The 16,787-nt window shown below is 52.1% G+C and overlaps 1 protein-coding gene across 5 annotated transcripts in view; it reads right to left on the bottom strand.

The window, feature by feature from the left end:
• The window catches only part of ZNF385C (zinc finger protein 385C), a 194,551-nt gene that overhangs the window by 28,582 nt on the left and 149,182 nt on the right, over positions 1–16,787 (bottom strand). For all 5 annotated transcript variants that reach the window (XM_074940638.1, XM_074940636.1, XM_074940635.1 and 2 more), the window contains one exon: positions 8,452–8,594. In XM_074940638.1, the coding sequence (XP_074796739.1) occupies positions 8,452–8,594 (143 nt within the window). The remainder of the gene's footprint in view (positions 1–8,451; positions 8,595–16,787) is intronic.

Here is a 16,787-nt window from a genome sequence, read left to right on the forward strand (position 1 = left end):
TTGATGCTACGTGCTAGAGGTTTACACGCCTATTAATTAACGCTAAATTACAGCCTCTCAGAAAGCTTCACTTTCCATTTTGGACTCTTCCTATAAAGTATCCTCCATTAATGTCAAAACCACAGGACATTTTAACTGTCCAATCAATTTTTATTCAGTTCATATTCTCTTTAATAGCGCTACTCCATCATGAATTCATTCAGCATCTGGGGATGGGCCCTAGCTGCCTCTCTAACCCTTTGAAGCCCCAGTCTGCAGCCATGAAGGGGCAATTAAAGAAAAGTTACCCCTTCCCCAGATGGATTTTTAAACTACTTGTTTAAGGAGATGAAACGGACGGCCCGTTTCCCAGCAGATTGGGTCTTCACACTGTTCTACAACCACTTCATCATCATGCTCTTTTCTGGTGTCTTCCCATCACGTGATCTTCTGCCCTCACTGGCTGGGTTCTTTCAGAGTAACAGAGGAGTGGCACATCCCAAAGTCATTACTTTACATTCCCAGACATCTTTGGGGAAGCCACAGGGCTCTTGGCAGCTCTGAGTATCAGCTGCACAACAGATATTCGCCTGAGCTTTCCGTTCCATTCCTTAAGACACACAGTCTCCTACACGTCCCACCAGGTAACTCCCTGCCTCACTGGATCTATGTCATATGAGACATGACTAATAAATGACCCTGCAGTAAAGTTCTGTTATACAGAGGCACTAGGGGGTAGGACTCTTGGGTTCCACTCCCAGTTCTGACAATGATTTCCTATGTGTCCCGGGGCAAGTCACTTGCAAAATCTGCTCTTGTGCAGAAGAGCCCAGTGTGGATTACTTACAGCCAGGTTAAACGAGCCTGAACACGCCTTGTACTGTGCAGGGAGCTGGATTTCAGAGGGGATAAGCACCCACAACTGCCACTGACACCAGCTGCGGCTACTCAGGACCACTCCAGATCAGGCCTGTTAACCCCTTGGCTTTGGACTGCCCCATCTGTAAAATGGTGACAACAACATCTAGGCTCCTGTGGGTACTTAAGAGTTTGTTAAGTGGTTTGATTCATAGATCGCTAGATTGCAAAGCCCGATCATTGGGATCATCTAGTCTGGCCCCAGAACGTCCCCAGACTAATCCCTAGAGCAGAGCTTTCAGAAAAACAGCTACTCTTGATTTAAAAACGGTCAGTGATGGAGGATCCTCCACGACCCCTGGGTCGTTACTCTCACTGTTCAAATTTTCAGCTTTACTTTCAGTCTGAATTTGTCTAGTTTCAACTCGCAGCCATTGGATCACGTTAGACCTTCCTCTGCTAGAGTGACGAGCCCATTATTACTTATTTGTTCCCCAGATAGGTGCTTATAGACGGTAATCAACTCACCCCTCCTCTTTGTTCAGATACATAGACTGAGCTCTTTGAGTCTATCGCTGTAAGGCAGGTTTTCTTATTCTCGTGGAGCTTCTCTGACCCCTCTCCAATTTATCAACCTCCTTCTCGAATCGTGGGCACCAGAACTGGACACAGAGTTCGAGCAGCGGTCGCACCAGTGCTGAACACAGAAGTTAAATAACCTCTCTACACCCAGCCAACATTCACCTGGTTATCCATCCCAGGATCGCATTAGCTCTTTTGAGCACTCCAGCACACAGAGCTCTTAAGTTTGAGGCTCCTAGGGGTGGCTTCTTCTCCTCTCCCTGCTGGCAAGTACCTCTGAGCGCTGTGCGTTCACTGGCTGCTGCTCCCATCACCATTCATCTGTAGGGAGTAACACCTGTAGGGAAGGCGTTACCCACATGACCCGTCATTTCTAATGTGGGGCTCACGGCAAGAACCCATTCTGCCCCTGCACCGGGCCCGGGGAGCAGCGCTGAACTGGCTAACTCCGAAGGGAAAACATGCTTGGGGCAAGGGAGCTGCCATCCCGTTTCAAGAGACCTTGTTTCCAGACATGAAGTTTGGAAAGTGCGGCATGAAACCACTGCCTCGGCCATCCCCGCAGCCGCTGCCACGTCCCATCCAACGCTGAGTGAGATCACACCCAACTGATGTCTCTTGCCAGCTCATTTAATTGTTCTGGACACAGAGATGCAAAGATTTCACAGAATGCCGGGACACAGGTCCTGCTCTCGGGTTACATGGAGCTGTTTGCAGCAGTAAGTCCCATATGTACGATGGGATGCCGTCTGTCCCTTCCCTCTATCGACTTACACTAGTCACATGGCCTCTATTACTGAGGCTCTGAGCATTTCACAATCTGTTATACGCATTGATCCTCCCCAACCCTCCTGTGAGGCAGGGCAGTGCTGGTCACCCTCATTTTACAGATGGGGGACTGAGGGACTAGTCCAGGGAACTGGACCTGGCCTCGCACTCTAATCACTGGGCCATCCCCACCGTTAGACTCCTTCACAACAATAAACACTTAGCTCATATCTAGCGCTATCACTTCGCTGTGCAAACACTCCTTCGCTCATCCGTGCAACACCCTGGGGAAGTAGGCCAGCCAGAATGATCCCCATGTTACAGATGGAGAAACTGAGGTACAGAGAAGCAAAGTGACTTCCTTCCTCAGAGTCAGAGCTGGGAAGTGAACCCAGGAGTCCTGGCTCTTAGACCCCTGGAACAAACCTCAAGACAACGCTCCACTCTACAGCCAAGAGTTATTGCAGCTGCAGATGCTGAGGGTTTCACAGCTGTTTCACCCCTCACCATTTCTTGTATTCAAAAGTCAAATCTAATGTTGAGTTTTGAAAAGGCGTTCGGCAGTGGGCCATGCAGTGCATAGCTGTTCTGTGGAGCCGGTCTGCTCCAGTCACCCGCCTGCACTGCAGATATCGAATGACACTCTGTCTCTGCATCTTTGTTCCATCAGGCAGATCTGCAGAGAACAGTGTGTTTTTAGCACACAGAGAACTTTGCTAGAAGCACAAAACGACTCCTTTCGGTGGGTGACGCTGAATGGTTCCGACACTTTGATGCCACCTGAGAATTCTTGTGCTTCTACTTAAAAAAAACTTTCTTCCAACTTCTGCAGCCACAGACATTGGACTAGAAAAGCCCTGGCATAACCCTGACTAGTCTCCTCCCACAGATGAGTGCTGGACTGTACCCCTTACAGTCTATTCTCTGTGGCACCAAGACCACCTTTGGAAAAGTAAAATGTGACACGATGTACTTGTCCTGGCCTATGCTAAATACAGCTCTGCTGAAGGATCTCTGCATTGAGAGCGTACGTACCAATTCCCAGGGCTCAGGAGTGTCTGGTCTGACGCGATTTTCATTTACAGATTCCAGCAGAATTAATTGGAATGCATCAGGAGTCTTCTGTCCCCATCTCCAGAGAGAACTCACATGAAAGCAGAGAGGCGATTCTGGGTACAGTGCATCCAGAGAGCAAATGTCTCTGCTTTATAGTCAATTCCTATTGACTCAAATTACTCAATTTATCCCCGGGATGTTCCTCTTGATATAAATAGAGATCTCCTCGTTGAACTTCCTGCCAGCCACCGAGGTCAGAAATGGGAATTCAGAGGGACAGCGTCAGTTTGGACTGTGCCTTCTGGTATTGTGGTTTTGCAAGACACTGTTAGGTTTCGGGGAACTCAATGCAGTCACAGCCAGAGAGTGCCTCCTGAACACGATCCGCCGTCTCTTTATTATATTGGGTTTTTGCTCTAAGGAGCAAGAGCGCACAGCTCGGCAGGATTTGCTTTGCTCCACAGTAGAACATCTGCTGGGTTCATGAGAGTCTTGTGACCTGCCCAGCATGCAAAGGATTGAGCTCTGCGGTAACAAGCAACTCTCCCTCGACGCTGATCCAGTGGGGTGGGGGTGACTATTACAGAACATTTCCTGGGCCGGAGCAGGAGCAGGGCCAGCCCATGGGCTTGGGGTCAGAAGGTGCAAGTTCACTGACATGGGTGGAGTTGCTCTCTCCTTGCACCAGCTCTGAATATGACCCAGAGTAGCTGGAAATCTGAAATCTAAAGGACGAACAGCTTTTCTTTCTTCCCTTAGCGTATACTTGAGGCTCGGCAGCCAGATGGACTCACTGAGCTGTCGGCATGGCAGATTAGACAGGAAAGGGAGATAAGGGAACACCAGGCTGACTTCCCCTGGTGCAACGAAGCAATAAATGGAGGCTGGAGTCCAGCTGCCCTCCAAGAAAAGGCCTTTGCTGTCATCCTCTGTAAAGCCGCCTGCCTAGATGGGGCCTCTGAACTTTCTGCCCCCCCCGCCGTCGGTGTTTCATCCCTCACTTCCTCCGTGTGGCCAAATTCCTCCTTATTCCTGCTGCGACCAGGACCTGCCTCAACTCCTGCAATGCCAGCCTGAGGGCTTCTTCAGACACTGCTCTGCAGCTGGGACGTCTCAGCCACTCCAGGAAGCCAGGCCGGTTCCAAACGTAGGTCCTGTCGCTCCACTCGCTTCCTCAACCTCCCCCATGCATGGAGGGAGCGGGGCTGTTTAAGGGCAGCCCCAGAAGGAGGGAACAAGGATCCCCCCTGCCTGGCCCAAGGACTATCACATTGGACGCTTCCACACGGAAGCAGCTGAAGTCTGTGACACCTTCTGTCAGGCCCGGAGGAGCAGATTACTCAATAGGGGTCTACGCGCCCTGCAGCGGACACATCTGGTCCGGCTAAGCAGTACCTGCAGGAGGCATGGAAGCCACCCCATGTGCTGCGCCAGCACTAGGCTGACGCGCCACTTAAATCCCACGTAAGGGCTCGAGCCTGCGAGGTGCTGGGCAGCCGCCATGGCCCCGACCCAGAAAACTGCTCCAAGTTCAGGGTATGCTTAAGAGCTTTGCTGGATCGAGGCCAGAATGCACCGCACCTTGCGGGATCCAGCCTGGAGGATCCCGTAGGCCCTGCGCTGAGTCTCCGCACTGGCATGAACCTGACCCAGAAAAGGGCTGAAAATCACTTTAAATCTGACCCCTGCCCAAGCTGAAGGCTCAGCCTTGCTGAGCCGGGAACCCGGCTGCCGTTTCTGCTGCACTCTCCAGTAGGCCTGCTCCAGAGGCTAGCTCCTCCCTGGAACAATTTCCTCCTGCTGGATGGCGCAGAAGATTTTCCACCATTCTGTTCTGTAGTGAGTACGGTGCTCGGTCCGGGGGTGAGCTGAGGTCCCTGCAGCCTGGACTCCTCGTTGCACAGAGGAGGGACAAAGCGGGCGGAGAGAGGGCGTGCCCCTGCTAGTCCTGATCCCTGCCTCAGAGAGACCCTCTCCAAAGGGCCAGGGGAGCTGAGTCACTACAGCCCCATCAGCCACAGGTCAGGTGGGAACGACTTTCACCAACTCCCAGCCAGGGCTGGATTTGAACGGGTCCTCCAGTGGTGTAAGATTTCCATTGAGCGCAGACAGCTTTATCACAGGTTCCCACTGTGCTTAGAGCTACTTACGCCCTTCTCCCTCAACCTGCTCCTGGCAGGACTCGCGTGAAAACATCTTGGGGTCAGAAGCAGAGCTGATCGTGAGTCCTTGTTTCCTCCTGAGGCTCTGCAGACTTTCAACGAGACCAGGAAAGTCCCTGCACAAATACGCACACACACGGCAAATTGCTCAAGAGGTTAGTGTGATCCTATCTCAGCCAGGTGTGGAGCAACTGTCTCTGCTGAGCGAAGGGACCTCGCAGAGGTGAGCCCACCACCAAAGACCTTCCTGCCCGAAGGGCAGTGGAATGTCACCGGCTCATGTTGCAGGCGGGGATGGTGTTTCAAGCAAACACAGGGGAAAGGAATTTTCAAAAGTTTCATTTAAAAACAAAACAACAACATGACAACAGGACACACGTGCCTGGGGGAGGTGGGAGGGCCAGCCAAGGAGCATAAGGAACAGACTGGGTCAGTTTAGCTGCTGGCTCTGATTGCTCAGAAAAGGAACATGGGCAAAAATGGCTGTTAATAGCGTCAGCAAAACCATCTTCTACTGTAACCCGGCATTCTAGCCCAGGAGAGAGAGGGGCTAAAGCTGGGATTTTAAAGGAGCCCATGGGAGTTTGGGGCTTGAATCCCAAAGTTAGTGGGAGTTGGGAGCCTACCCCCCCCCAACATCTTTGAAAATCTTCTCCTAAATAAGCAGCAATAATCACCTGCACTTCCATAGCACATGTCATCCCTGGACCGCAAAGTAATTTACAAGAGGAAGGTCAGTGTCGCCCCCTCTGCCTAGGAGAGGGGGAATGAGGCACAGCGAGGTTCAGAATCCACCCGTGTTGTCAAACTCGGAGGCCCAAAGGTGCCTAAGTAGCCACACGAGTGCAGCTTCATTTTCAGCTGTGCTGAGCGCTCAGAGCTCCCAGGGAAGTGAAGATTTCAGTGAGTAACTTTAATAGGTTACACAGCCCGAAGGAACCACTGCGATGATCTAGTCTGACCTCCTGCATAGCACGGCACAGAGCACAGCCCTGGACTCATTCCCCTTTTGGCCGACATGTTTGCAAAGTTTGGTCTAACTGACTTGCCCATGTTCACCCAGCAAACCGGGGCAGAGTCCGGAACAGATCTCAGGTCTTCTGTCTCTGTACTCAGCCCGTTAGATCACAACGTTTCCTCTTCAAAGAGGTGATTCACCAAGTCTTTGTATTTCTAACGTCTACTATTCCATCAAGTCAGAGATGTAAAAGACCTACAAGGACAGGTCAAGTCCGTCTCCCAGCAAGTCAGGACAGAGTCTCCAATGGAGGATGCAAAATTGGGATTGGCTCTCTTTCATGCTGTCCTCCAAGCACCATCGACTCACTTTCTCAGCTGCCCTATGGGCGTCCATTCACATGCTGCATCCCCATTGAATCCCATGGGCCACCACTGCAAACACCAGCCCAGATTCTTCCTTACAGCTGGCTGGCAAATTATTTCCCCTCCCCCCCGGAAAAGTTTTAATGAAAAAACAACAATGGTTTTTGACAAAAAAATGTGTAATTGAAAATTTTCATATGAAATCCAAAAATTTAAAACCAACCTTGTGCTGGGAGGGTGCGGGGAGAGAATGTGAAAATCTCCATTTAGTTGAAAAAGCCATTTTCCAATGGAAAAAGGGTTTAAATGGAAATTTTTTGCAACCAGCTACAGGAAGAGGCCCCTGAAATTCCCTGATGGTTAAGGGGCAGAGGAGGAGGAGATTAGAAGCCTGAGACATTATTATATAAGTATCACATAACGGAGGCCAGGGCTCGCCTGCAGGTTGACCTTGACATTAGTAAGCTAACAAGAGACATCATGCAATGAGCAAAGCAGGACTGACAACAAAACCTGGATAGATGGCAGCTGACGGATTCCTTGTACCCTTAGATGCTCTTTTCTGTGTTTAAACTCATAAAATTACTCTCCAAAGCTACTTTATTGCGATTGATTCTGGGAGCAAAACCCAATTGATCTTGGTCGAAATGAAGCATTTTAAAAATGTCTGTTTATAATAGAGATGAATGGAGCCTTGTGGGATTGATCTCGGCTGCATCCCTGTTTCAAAAGATGTGTGTCTCCTTGGTCTGCGTCAGAACCCGCCTCCCTCTGCAGCAATGGACCCACTGAGCGCTCTCATCCAGAGTTTTGCAAACGTGCGACCCTTCCGGCTAAGAGTGACATGTGCACAAACTGGCGGGGGCAGTGTCTCGCTCAGAAGACCCCTTTGGAAACCCAGGAAATTAGCGGGCTGGTGCGGAGAGCGGTGAACTTGTGATCGGTAGCGAACAGAACAATAAGGGCTCTGCACGAGAAGGGATTTACAGGATGATGGGATTAATGAGAACAAGGCAGCCTGGCTCAGTGGGTAGGGCACTGAGTTGGGACACAGGAGATCTGGGTTCTGTCCCCTGCTCTGCCATTAATGTGCTCTGTGACCGTGAACAAGTCATGCTTCCTGTTGCTCTTTCTGGGAGCCATTCAATACCGTCTGGCACAGAACTTTGCCAGTCACGGGTAAAGGCAAACGGGCACCTTCGGTCTGGGCACCCAGGTATCTGATTCAGCCAAGTCTGTATTCATGTGGGGGTCAGGCTTTCACAAGGGTCCAGCTCCCATTGCTCTTGGCAGGAGCTGCTGGACTGTCAATCTGGCCCAAACTGTGGGAGTTTAGTGCTTCTGAAAACAGCGGGTGCCCAGAGGCCAAACCCTGCCAGGAAGGGAGCCCAGCTCCCTCCAAAGCCAGATTCCCAGCATCTCCCAGGATTGATGCCCTGAGTCCATCTGTGCTCACCTAGAGCGACTGGCGTCATGGCCCAACGAACAGTTATTCCCTGGCCAACGTGCTCCTTTTCACCACACCCTCATTTTTGGAATATTCCTTCCCCACTCCCTGAACATGGGAAGCACTTGACGGGGTTACGTTGTGAGCAGGGACGGGTTGTCTGTCCTTGCTGGCATCCCGCCCCCCCCGCACCCATGGGCTGCTGCGTTTCAGATGCGGAAGCACGGATCTCCCCCATTCCAGCCTGAAAGGTCTTTGAGCCCCGCAATAACTCACCGTGTTGAAGTTGGGGAACAGGTTGAGCGGGGACGTCCCATTGAGTCTAAAGGTCAGGAAGTGCTTGATGTCCAGTGGCGGGTGTAGGGGTCGCCCAGGAATAGACAGTGATGCTAGGAGGGGGCTGCTGTGCCCAGATGGTCCTACACAGCGAGGGAAGGAGACACAACGTTGAGATTTTTCTTAATTAAATCACCTGGAAAAGGGCAAATGCAGACTCTGAAACTTTGAATTAAAATGGTGTTTTGCTTTTTGTTTTAAATACATGAAATTACATGATACTGACATGAAGAGGCAATTTTTGTGCCTTGAATTGGTTCAAAGTGTCCCACAGGGAAACGGAAACATTTCAAACCACGGTCTTTTTGTTTTAAGTTTCTCATGTTAAAATCCCAGTTTTCCCAACTAGCTCTAGTAACCTTCAAAATGCCCACCGAGAAATCCTGGGGCCTCTCTCCCTCCAAAGGGATTCTGGGTAGGCACAGGGGAGTGCTCTCGCAGACCCTATGCAGGCTGGGGCCTCTGATTGTAGGCTGCTTGGGGCGGGGACCTGGACTTCTTTTGAGTCTTATCCAACTCCGAGCACACGGACACTTAAAACTCTAGAGCCAACACGGTAAGAAAAGCAATGGAGATGCAGAGGCAGTAGCTAGACTCGCGAGTCACAGGGGAGGAGGGAGGTATATGTCCCCTGGCTAGGAGGTTATGCTAAGATTGTCAAAGGAGTTTGACTTCCAGTGGGTTTTGAATGCCTCATCTGAGCTTTAGGCACTGGGTAACAGCCTCAGTTCTCCTCCGCCACTAGCTAGGGTTAGAAATACAGCTGATGGTGTGCCCCTGCTGGCTCTCCCCACCAGCCCTCCCTGATGGGTTATTAGCGTCCATAATAGAAACAGCCACATCCTGAGCCCCACGAACCAGCTCCTCAGGGTGCTGCACGCCCTCCCCAGCAAATTAACGGTGAGCACTGGTGTGTGATCTAAAAATAATCTAAAGTAAATAAAAATTTTTTTGTAGGAACTGGGGAAAACCGAATAGGTTCTAAGCAGCCAGAGGCTCTTCTGAAACCTGAGCAGAAACTGGATTTCAATAACCAGATCTGAGCTGAAAGACGAATGTCACATGGCATCAAAATCAAAGTCACTGCCCCTCACCCATCGAATCTGCTTTTCCTCCCTTTGCTTCGCCTGCTACTTTCGTTCCTTTTCAGCAGCTGTAAGGCGGAGGTTCTGAGTGCGGCTTAAGGCACAGTGCACGGGACCTCCCCATGCCACCCTGGTGGGAGGCTTTGCTGTGAATACAGCTGGAGCAGGGGTGGTAATTCCACTTATTCCTTGTGTGGCTGCTCGGCCGAGAGAGCACCTGGGTTTGAGCACGAAAGGGGAAGGGGCGTGAAGACTTTAAGGAGCCCGGATTTCCAAACTCTGTGCAGATGAGCTAAGGGAACCGACCCCAGGAGTTATGGACAACTGATGTAACAGAGCCGCTGGGCCTGAGCCTCAGTGCCATGGCTGCTGTGCTGGGGGCATGGGCTGAGATGACGTCTTCCTGCCCTCTGCCCTGGCTGCTGTAAGCCAGAGCAGCGTCAGGGCTGCTCTAACATTGCTCCGCTTCCCTGGAGGCCCGATAACAGCGATCACACAGTTCCCTCCTGCCATCTCCCTGAGCTGCGCCCTAGGCCAGCGGCGGGGAGCAGGGCAGATGTACAGCCCTGATGCCACCAGGGGAGCCCCCCTGTGCAGAGATGATTCTCAGGCCCCCCCTTTGCAAGGTCCCGTCAAACACCCGAGCTGCTCTGGCAGCAAAGAGGGGTCACAGCGCTAGCCAGGATCCGGCTCCCTGATGCCAAGGGGTGAGGCGGGCAGGGCTCGGTCAAAGCAACCTGGGAACTTCACTCTCCTAAACACACAGGGGGCCCCTCCAGGCTCAGTGCTGGGGAGTCCCTTGGGCAAAGCATTCCCCGCAGGGTGTGGAGCCAGGCCAAGGCACCCTGCCCCACATACACTCCCCACCTATGGGGCTGTGTGGGGAGCCCTTTGCACTTTGGACAGGGTCCCTGCTCTGGCCCACATGGTCCAGTGTGGGAGAGGAGGAGGTTGGCAGAGACACATTCAAGTGAGTTCAGGGGCCCTCGGTGAAGGGGCTGAGGCCTCCGTTCCAGGCTATCAGCTGGAAGAGCCGCTGCAGAGGGACTGCAGGGGAGCCCCCCGAGACTGCACAGCCAGTCTGGACACGGCAGGAGAGGATGCCACCCTCCAAGCTGAGCAGGGATGCCCATTCAGCCCTATTCTGAACATCTGCACAGGCTCCTGGGAGTGCTGGCTCTTTGGGTGGAGCTTATTTTGTGGGCAGAGCTTGCCCCCATTCGACCCCTGGGTGGGGATTAGGAAGAAATTTCCCCTTTTGGGCAGGTCACTCCATAACCGCCCAGCAGGGGATCTTGCACCTTCCTCTCCCCAGCTGGTGCTGGCCACTGTCAGAGAGCAGGGACTGAAGTGAATGGACCATGGACCTGTTCTGCTATGGAAATTCCTATGTGCCCATCTTGCTTATCAAGGAATAAGTGCCCACTGACCCTCTTGGCAGGAAAGCGCAGTGTCTACTTTTCCCCTTTAGGTTTAGTTTATTTTAGGCCTCCTGTCTCCAATGCTTCTTGGACTATAACTTTTAAAACTCTTCAGCTGATGAAGGCGTGCTGGCTTGTTACCGTGGAGCGCTAAGTTTATTGTTGCCATAAACCCACCGTTCACTGCAGAAGTGAAAACATTACGAGCGCTGTCCTGCCCCGCACGGTCGCTGAGATACAGCGAATCAAGCTGGCTGCATAGTCCCCGGGCCGGGCCACAGATAACTACAGGGGAGGCAGGAGCTGACAACCAGCTTTAAATCACACAAAGACGCTCAGAGAGTTCAGAGACATTCCAATATAACAAGACACAATTTCTGTTCTAAAGAGATCCCAGTGGCTTTAAATGAATCTCCAGAATCACAGCCATGCCATTAACAGAGCCATACAATTAGCTTGGCACGGCTGCTGTATTTGCATAACGGCAGAACTATGACTGACAGCATGGAAGCTCATCAGAAGCTTAACAGTGGGGTCTGGACGAGGTCTTATCTTTGCAGCTCTGCTTGCAAAAAGTCTGGTCCTTCCAGAGAAAGGAGGTGGGTTTTGAACACCGCGTTCAGCTCTGGTCGCCCCATTTCAAAGAAGATTCGTTGGGCTACTTCTCCAGTCTGTAAGGCCGCGGAGAAGTTCTGGGCCTCCTACAGGAACACAAACCTTTTCCCTCACCCGAAAGAAATGTGCCGGAGCAGAACGTGCGGTAACTAGACCTCTCCCCCCCACCCCCATGTTCTCATATAGCACGGCTCATCCACTGATCTCCAAGCGCTTTACGGAGGAGGGCAGTAACTCTATCCCCATTTTACAGCTGGGAAAAACACAGGCACAAAGACATGAAACGCTTCACCCGAGGTTCCCCAGCAGGCTAGCACGCGAGCTGGGAACAAGACCCACATCTCTACCCACTGCCTCTCCATTATTACTGGGACGGCAGCAGGCGCGGGGGCGCTCCTCAAAGGCACAAGTGGCAGCGAGGCATTTAAATCTCATTGGTGAGATCCTGGCCCCAGTGAAATTAACGGCAAAACACCCATTGACTTCAGCCGGGCCAGGATTTCACTTGTGTCTTTTGTACTCCCCCTCCAGAGTCACTTCAGACCCGAAGACTCCACTCCAGCATCCCATGCCTGTTCAGAGACGCACGTAAGCATGTGCCTAATTGTTCTGCCGAATCAGGGCCTTCACCTGACACCGGCTGTTCTTTCCATGTATTTCAGATTCCTCACTGGCAACAGCCTGGCGGATCGGGGAGCCAAGAGGAAAATCTGAAATTCCAAGTTCGCAAGATTGTTGAATTTCAGAATAAAAAGCGTGACACACTGGCCCTCCAGGCAAAAGTGACCTCTTTCTGGGAGAATGCACATATTCATTTCTTTCTCTTTATAGGCGCTATCCCTGAGCCAGTTCTAACTCCAGGGTAAAAATTACAGTTTGCTTCATCAGGCGTGCATTGATCGAATTAATTCCAAAGTCACCCAGGAGGGAAATCTGGGAAACAGCTTAAAAATAAACAAATAAATAAATAAATAAATGGAAAGGAGAGAAGAAAAAGGCAAAACCCAGCAAAAAATGGGTGAACGGCACATAATGAACGTTCTGGGGTGTGAAACGGTATTTCTGCATCGCATCGTCTGAGCTGGCGTGGCACAGCATCCGGCCGGATCGGTGCCCCCTAGGGAGGCCCCCGCATCCCACCCTTTTACATGCTATTATAATACTAGACCAGAAAGCAGCATCAGTGTGACTGGATTCGGGACTGGGCTGCGAGGGCATCTGCTCACTTTTGTCTGTAAACTTCGAAATGGTTTTTTTGCTGCTTTGTTATTTGTAAAGAACGCTGACATTCACATGGTGAGGAACGATGCCGGTGAATTGGCTCTGCCTCTGTCGACGGTTAACGAGCTAATCAGTGACTGCAGCTCTGCAGCGCTGGTGAAACGTGGCGGTTGCTAGCTCGGCGCCCCTGCCGTGTGGGGCCGGGAGCGTCGTTATTGCCACAAGAAGAGTGCTTGTAACTAAGCGACAGACAGTCGCATGGTTTGGTGGGGAGAATTTTCAGAAAAGAACTCCCTGGGAAAACCCACAGTAACAGGCACGTTCTGTCTGCGAGCAATAACGACGGGCAACACTTACGTTTGTGCTGAACCTTAAGCCTGGGCTTCAGTGCTTGGCTGAATCAGGGACTTGGTTCTCGTTTCCCGGGGGGGGACTGGTACCTAGGTGATTCTGAGTACACTAGACCTACCCTAGATCAAGACCTCGTTGTGCTGGGTGTGATACAAATACATACGAGATTGTCCCTCACCCTCAAGCTGTCCCAGGCAGACAAACAGCGTGAGAAAAGCTGAGTATGAATATTCTTATTCCCATTTTGCAGAGCTGGGAACTGAGCCACACAGAGTTAAGTGACTTGTCCAAGGTCACATAGCAAGTCTGTGGCAGAGCTAGGAACAGACTCCAGACTTCCTCCCCAATCCCAGTGCAGCGTCTTCCACACAAGATTCTCTGTCTCTCCCTTTGAGTCTGTCAGGCTGATCAACAGGCCATATTACTCATGCTGCTCAGAGCAGTGTTATCCAGTGGTTAGAGCACAGTGGTTTGAGCCAGGACTCTTGGTTTCTTCTACCTGCTCTACCACTGACTTGCTCCGTGTCCTTGGGTAAGTCACGTCACCTCTCCGAGCCTCAGTTTCCCCAACTGCCCAGAGGGGATTATTAGAGGCATTCAGATACTGTACTGTGGTGACAAGTGGGGTATAAGTGCAGCTGGAGAAAAGGACAGACAGGGATGGCAACAGACCACCCTGATCCATCTGCAGATAACGTACCCCCCAAATGCCATACGTCATATCTGGTGCAGTGTGCATAACTAGAGAGAGAAGGATTCGGGAGTGAACAGGTTACTCAGAAACACTGTCACCATTTGGTGTAACCCACGGATTGTGACTGTGCAATCAAGCCTATTTCTCAGGGTGGAAGCCGCTTGTTTCTGTACCCAGTGCTTAGAAGTCCAAGCAGATTGCAAGACGAATTGTCTCTCTCCTGTATCACCACGTGTCTGTAACCTGGAGCCTCACAGAAAGACCTGAGCTGATGATCCAGCTAGACAGCTTGCCTCACAGCTTCCACTCCGTGCCGTCCCGGTTTGGCCTCGGAAAGGTTACGAAAGACGACAATAAAACCTGTAACAATGCGTCCCCCCATCTAAGAAAGGGAGGCGAGGGGGACACTCGTCGGAGCGGAAAAACTGCCGGGGTTGGAATAACGGGAGTGAGCACAGCTGTAAACATGGGAATAATTGCCCACGCTTCGTGAGCTGCCAGACATCGGCCGGCAGAGCCTCACAACACGCAAGAGAGGCAGGGAAGCGTTATCTACCCCCAGAAAGGGAAACTGAGGCCCAAGCTGCTCTTAAGACAGTAGTTCTTGACCTTTTCCATCCTGAGACATCTCCCTCACCCGTTTCTATCTAGCTGGGACCTCCTTCCCCTTCACAATAGGGGAAGGGCAGGGCGGTCGTGACCTTCCCAGCTGAAAACCCACATCCTCGGTCACACAGGTGTAGGATGCAACTTCCAACCCCTGCATTAGGCTAAGCATACATTCCCTCTGTGAACAGGGACCACCGTCAACCTTTGGATCTTTCTTTATTAAGCAGGTTGTTACAGGAAGGGGCCCAGCCCCAGCAGGAAACACCCTGTGTGTAGGGATTTGACCCGTCATCACAGGAACTGGGTTTCTATAGCATGGTGATGGAGCCATGGCACAGCACTCGTTGGCTCAGTAATGGGGGAGGGGCTGGAGGGCTCACTTCCACCCGGAATGGGATTTGCATTGCAGGGGAACGTCCCCAGCTTCAGAGGCGTTTGCTCATTCCTAACCCCTCAACGAACCGCTGCCTTCCAGGAGCCCAGCAGCTCCCGCCAACCGGAAGGACAATTTGCAGCATTGCATCTACGCGGATGTCGGCACGCCAGCACCCACCTCGAACACTGGCACGCTGCACTGGTGCCAAGCGGCGACGGTGTGAACCGCTCCACGCCCTGCAAGGGGGCAACTGGGGGAGCTACAAGCAGCTTCCTGACGGCAGACCCGCCCCTGAACACCGGCAAATTGGCACTCCCCAGCTCCTGTCCTCAGGCTGCCTTCAACAAGGTCACCCTCCTGCACAGCTTCCTCGCTCGCAGTGCCGGCCCTGCCCTACCTTCGCTGGGAGCGAGATGCCGGCAGCAGCGGGGGGCCGTATTTGCTGTTACTAATCAGACGTTCCATTAAAATGATTTGCTTTGGCAAAAATGGCAGAGCCCGGAGCTTCATTCAGAGGAGCGGGACGTTTTGCTGATGAAGGGCGTAGATGCAGGATCCTCCGAGATAAAGATCGCCCTGTTTCCCACTGGCTCAGTGCAGGTTGGTGCAGGAGTGACATTCAGGCCTTGGTTTGCTTCCTGGTTGGGCAGAGAACCCGCCGCTTGCTGGGTAAACACCAGGCCCCCTGCCCTTGGGCTCCAGTTCAGGAAAGCACTTACGCACCAACTTCAGCACCATTGAACTCAGGCTTAAGTATTTCGCTGACTAGGGATGTGCTGAAATTCTAAGTCAAGGCCCCAGCAGCTGAGGCAGAGAAGCCAGAGAATGAGCCCAAATTTTCCTGCTTGAGCCCAAAAGGCAGCATTGCCCAACTTTGCACATAGGTCCCAAACACAGTGCTATACACCTAGCTAGCAAAGCACCTTCCAGGGGTGAATCTCGGAGAGCCTCTGAGCCGACCTGAGATCCTACCTGTGGTCTGCCCTAGGCTCCCAACTTTGGAAATCATGCTCCTCCCGCCGAGGGGGACCTGCACTCGCACAGATCCATAGACCTGACGGCCGGAAGGGACCATTGTGATCACCTCGTCTGACTTTGTGCATAGCGCAGGCCAAAGCCCTGCCCCAGTAATTCCTGTCCCCATTGTATCACGGCTCTTCACCCTCCCGCCCGGGTGTCGGAAAGGACTCCAGACTTGACTTATGGACTCCGAGCAACGGAGGATCGCCCACATCCCTCGGGAAGTTGTTCCAATGGGTAATTACCCTCCGCCCACTTGGGAATCAGCCTGGGAGCAATTCAAACGTTTTCTGAAACTTGCTGGTTATTCAAAGCCACCTTCCCAACCATTCTCAAACGGAGTGACTTGGCTCACTCGGGGCCAGCGTGCAGGAAGCACATGCTGCTGCTGGCCACGCAGCACAGTCAGGAAAGGCTCCAGGTCCCGGAGCTCTCTGGCCGGCACTTTTCCCGCAGACCACATTCGTTCCTGCACGTTATTCCCCCCCATGCTCCTTTTCCAACAGATCAGTGTAGCAGCCGCCCTGCGGACCATCCTGCTTGTGCACTCGTGACTCACTAAGACCTGCACCCTACCGCATCAGCGTCAATCCGGGGGGCTTACTCGTCTCAGAATTTCGAGGACACATTTTCATGGACCCACTGCTGCCATGAGCAACAGTTGGCACAGCCTCTACCCACGGCATGTGGGGACAGCAGCAGTTTATTTACACAGAAACAATCCGGTTCTCTCGTTTTCTAGGCGCTCCCAACGATGTCTGTTGTCTCTCCAACTCTCTACCCCAGGATTTAAAATCTCTGCCCTCTAGTAGCTTGAACTGAATGTCACTTCAACTACTTTAATCAGACCTTTGGGAAAGGTTTTCTGTCCCCTCTCCCCACAG

The sequence above is a fragment of the Natator depressus genome, chromosome 27 (assembly GCF_965152275.1).
Source record: "Natator depressus isolate rNatDep1 chromosome 27, rNatDep2.hap1, whole genome shotgun sequence".
In the NCBI taxonomy this organism is placed as follows: Eukaryota; Metazoa; Chordata; order Testudines; family Cheloniidae; genus Natator; species Natator depressus.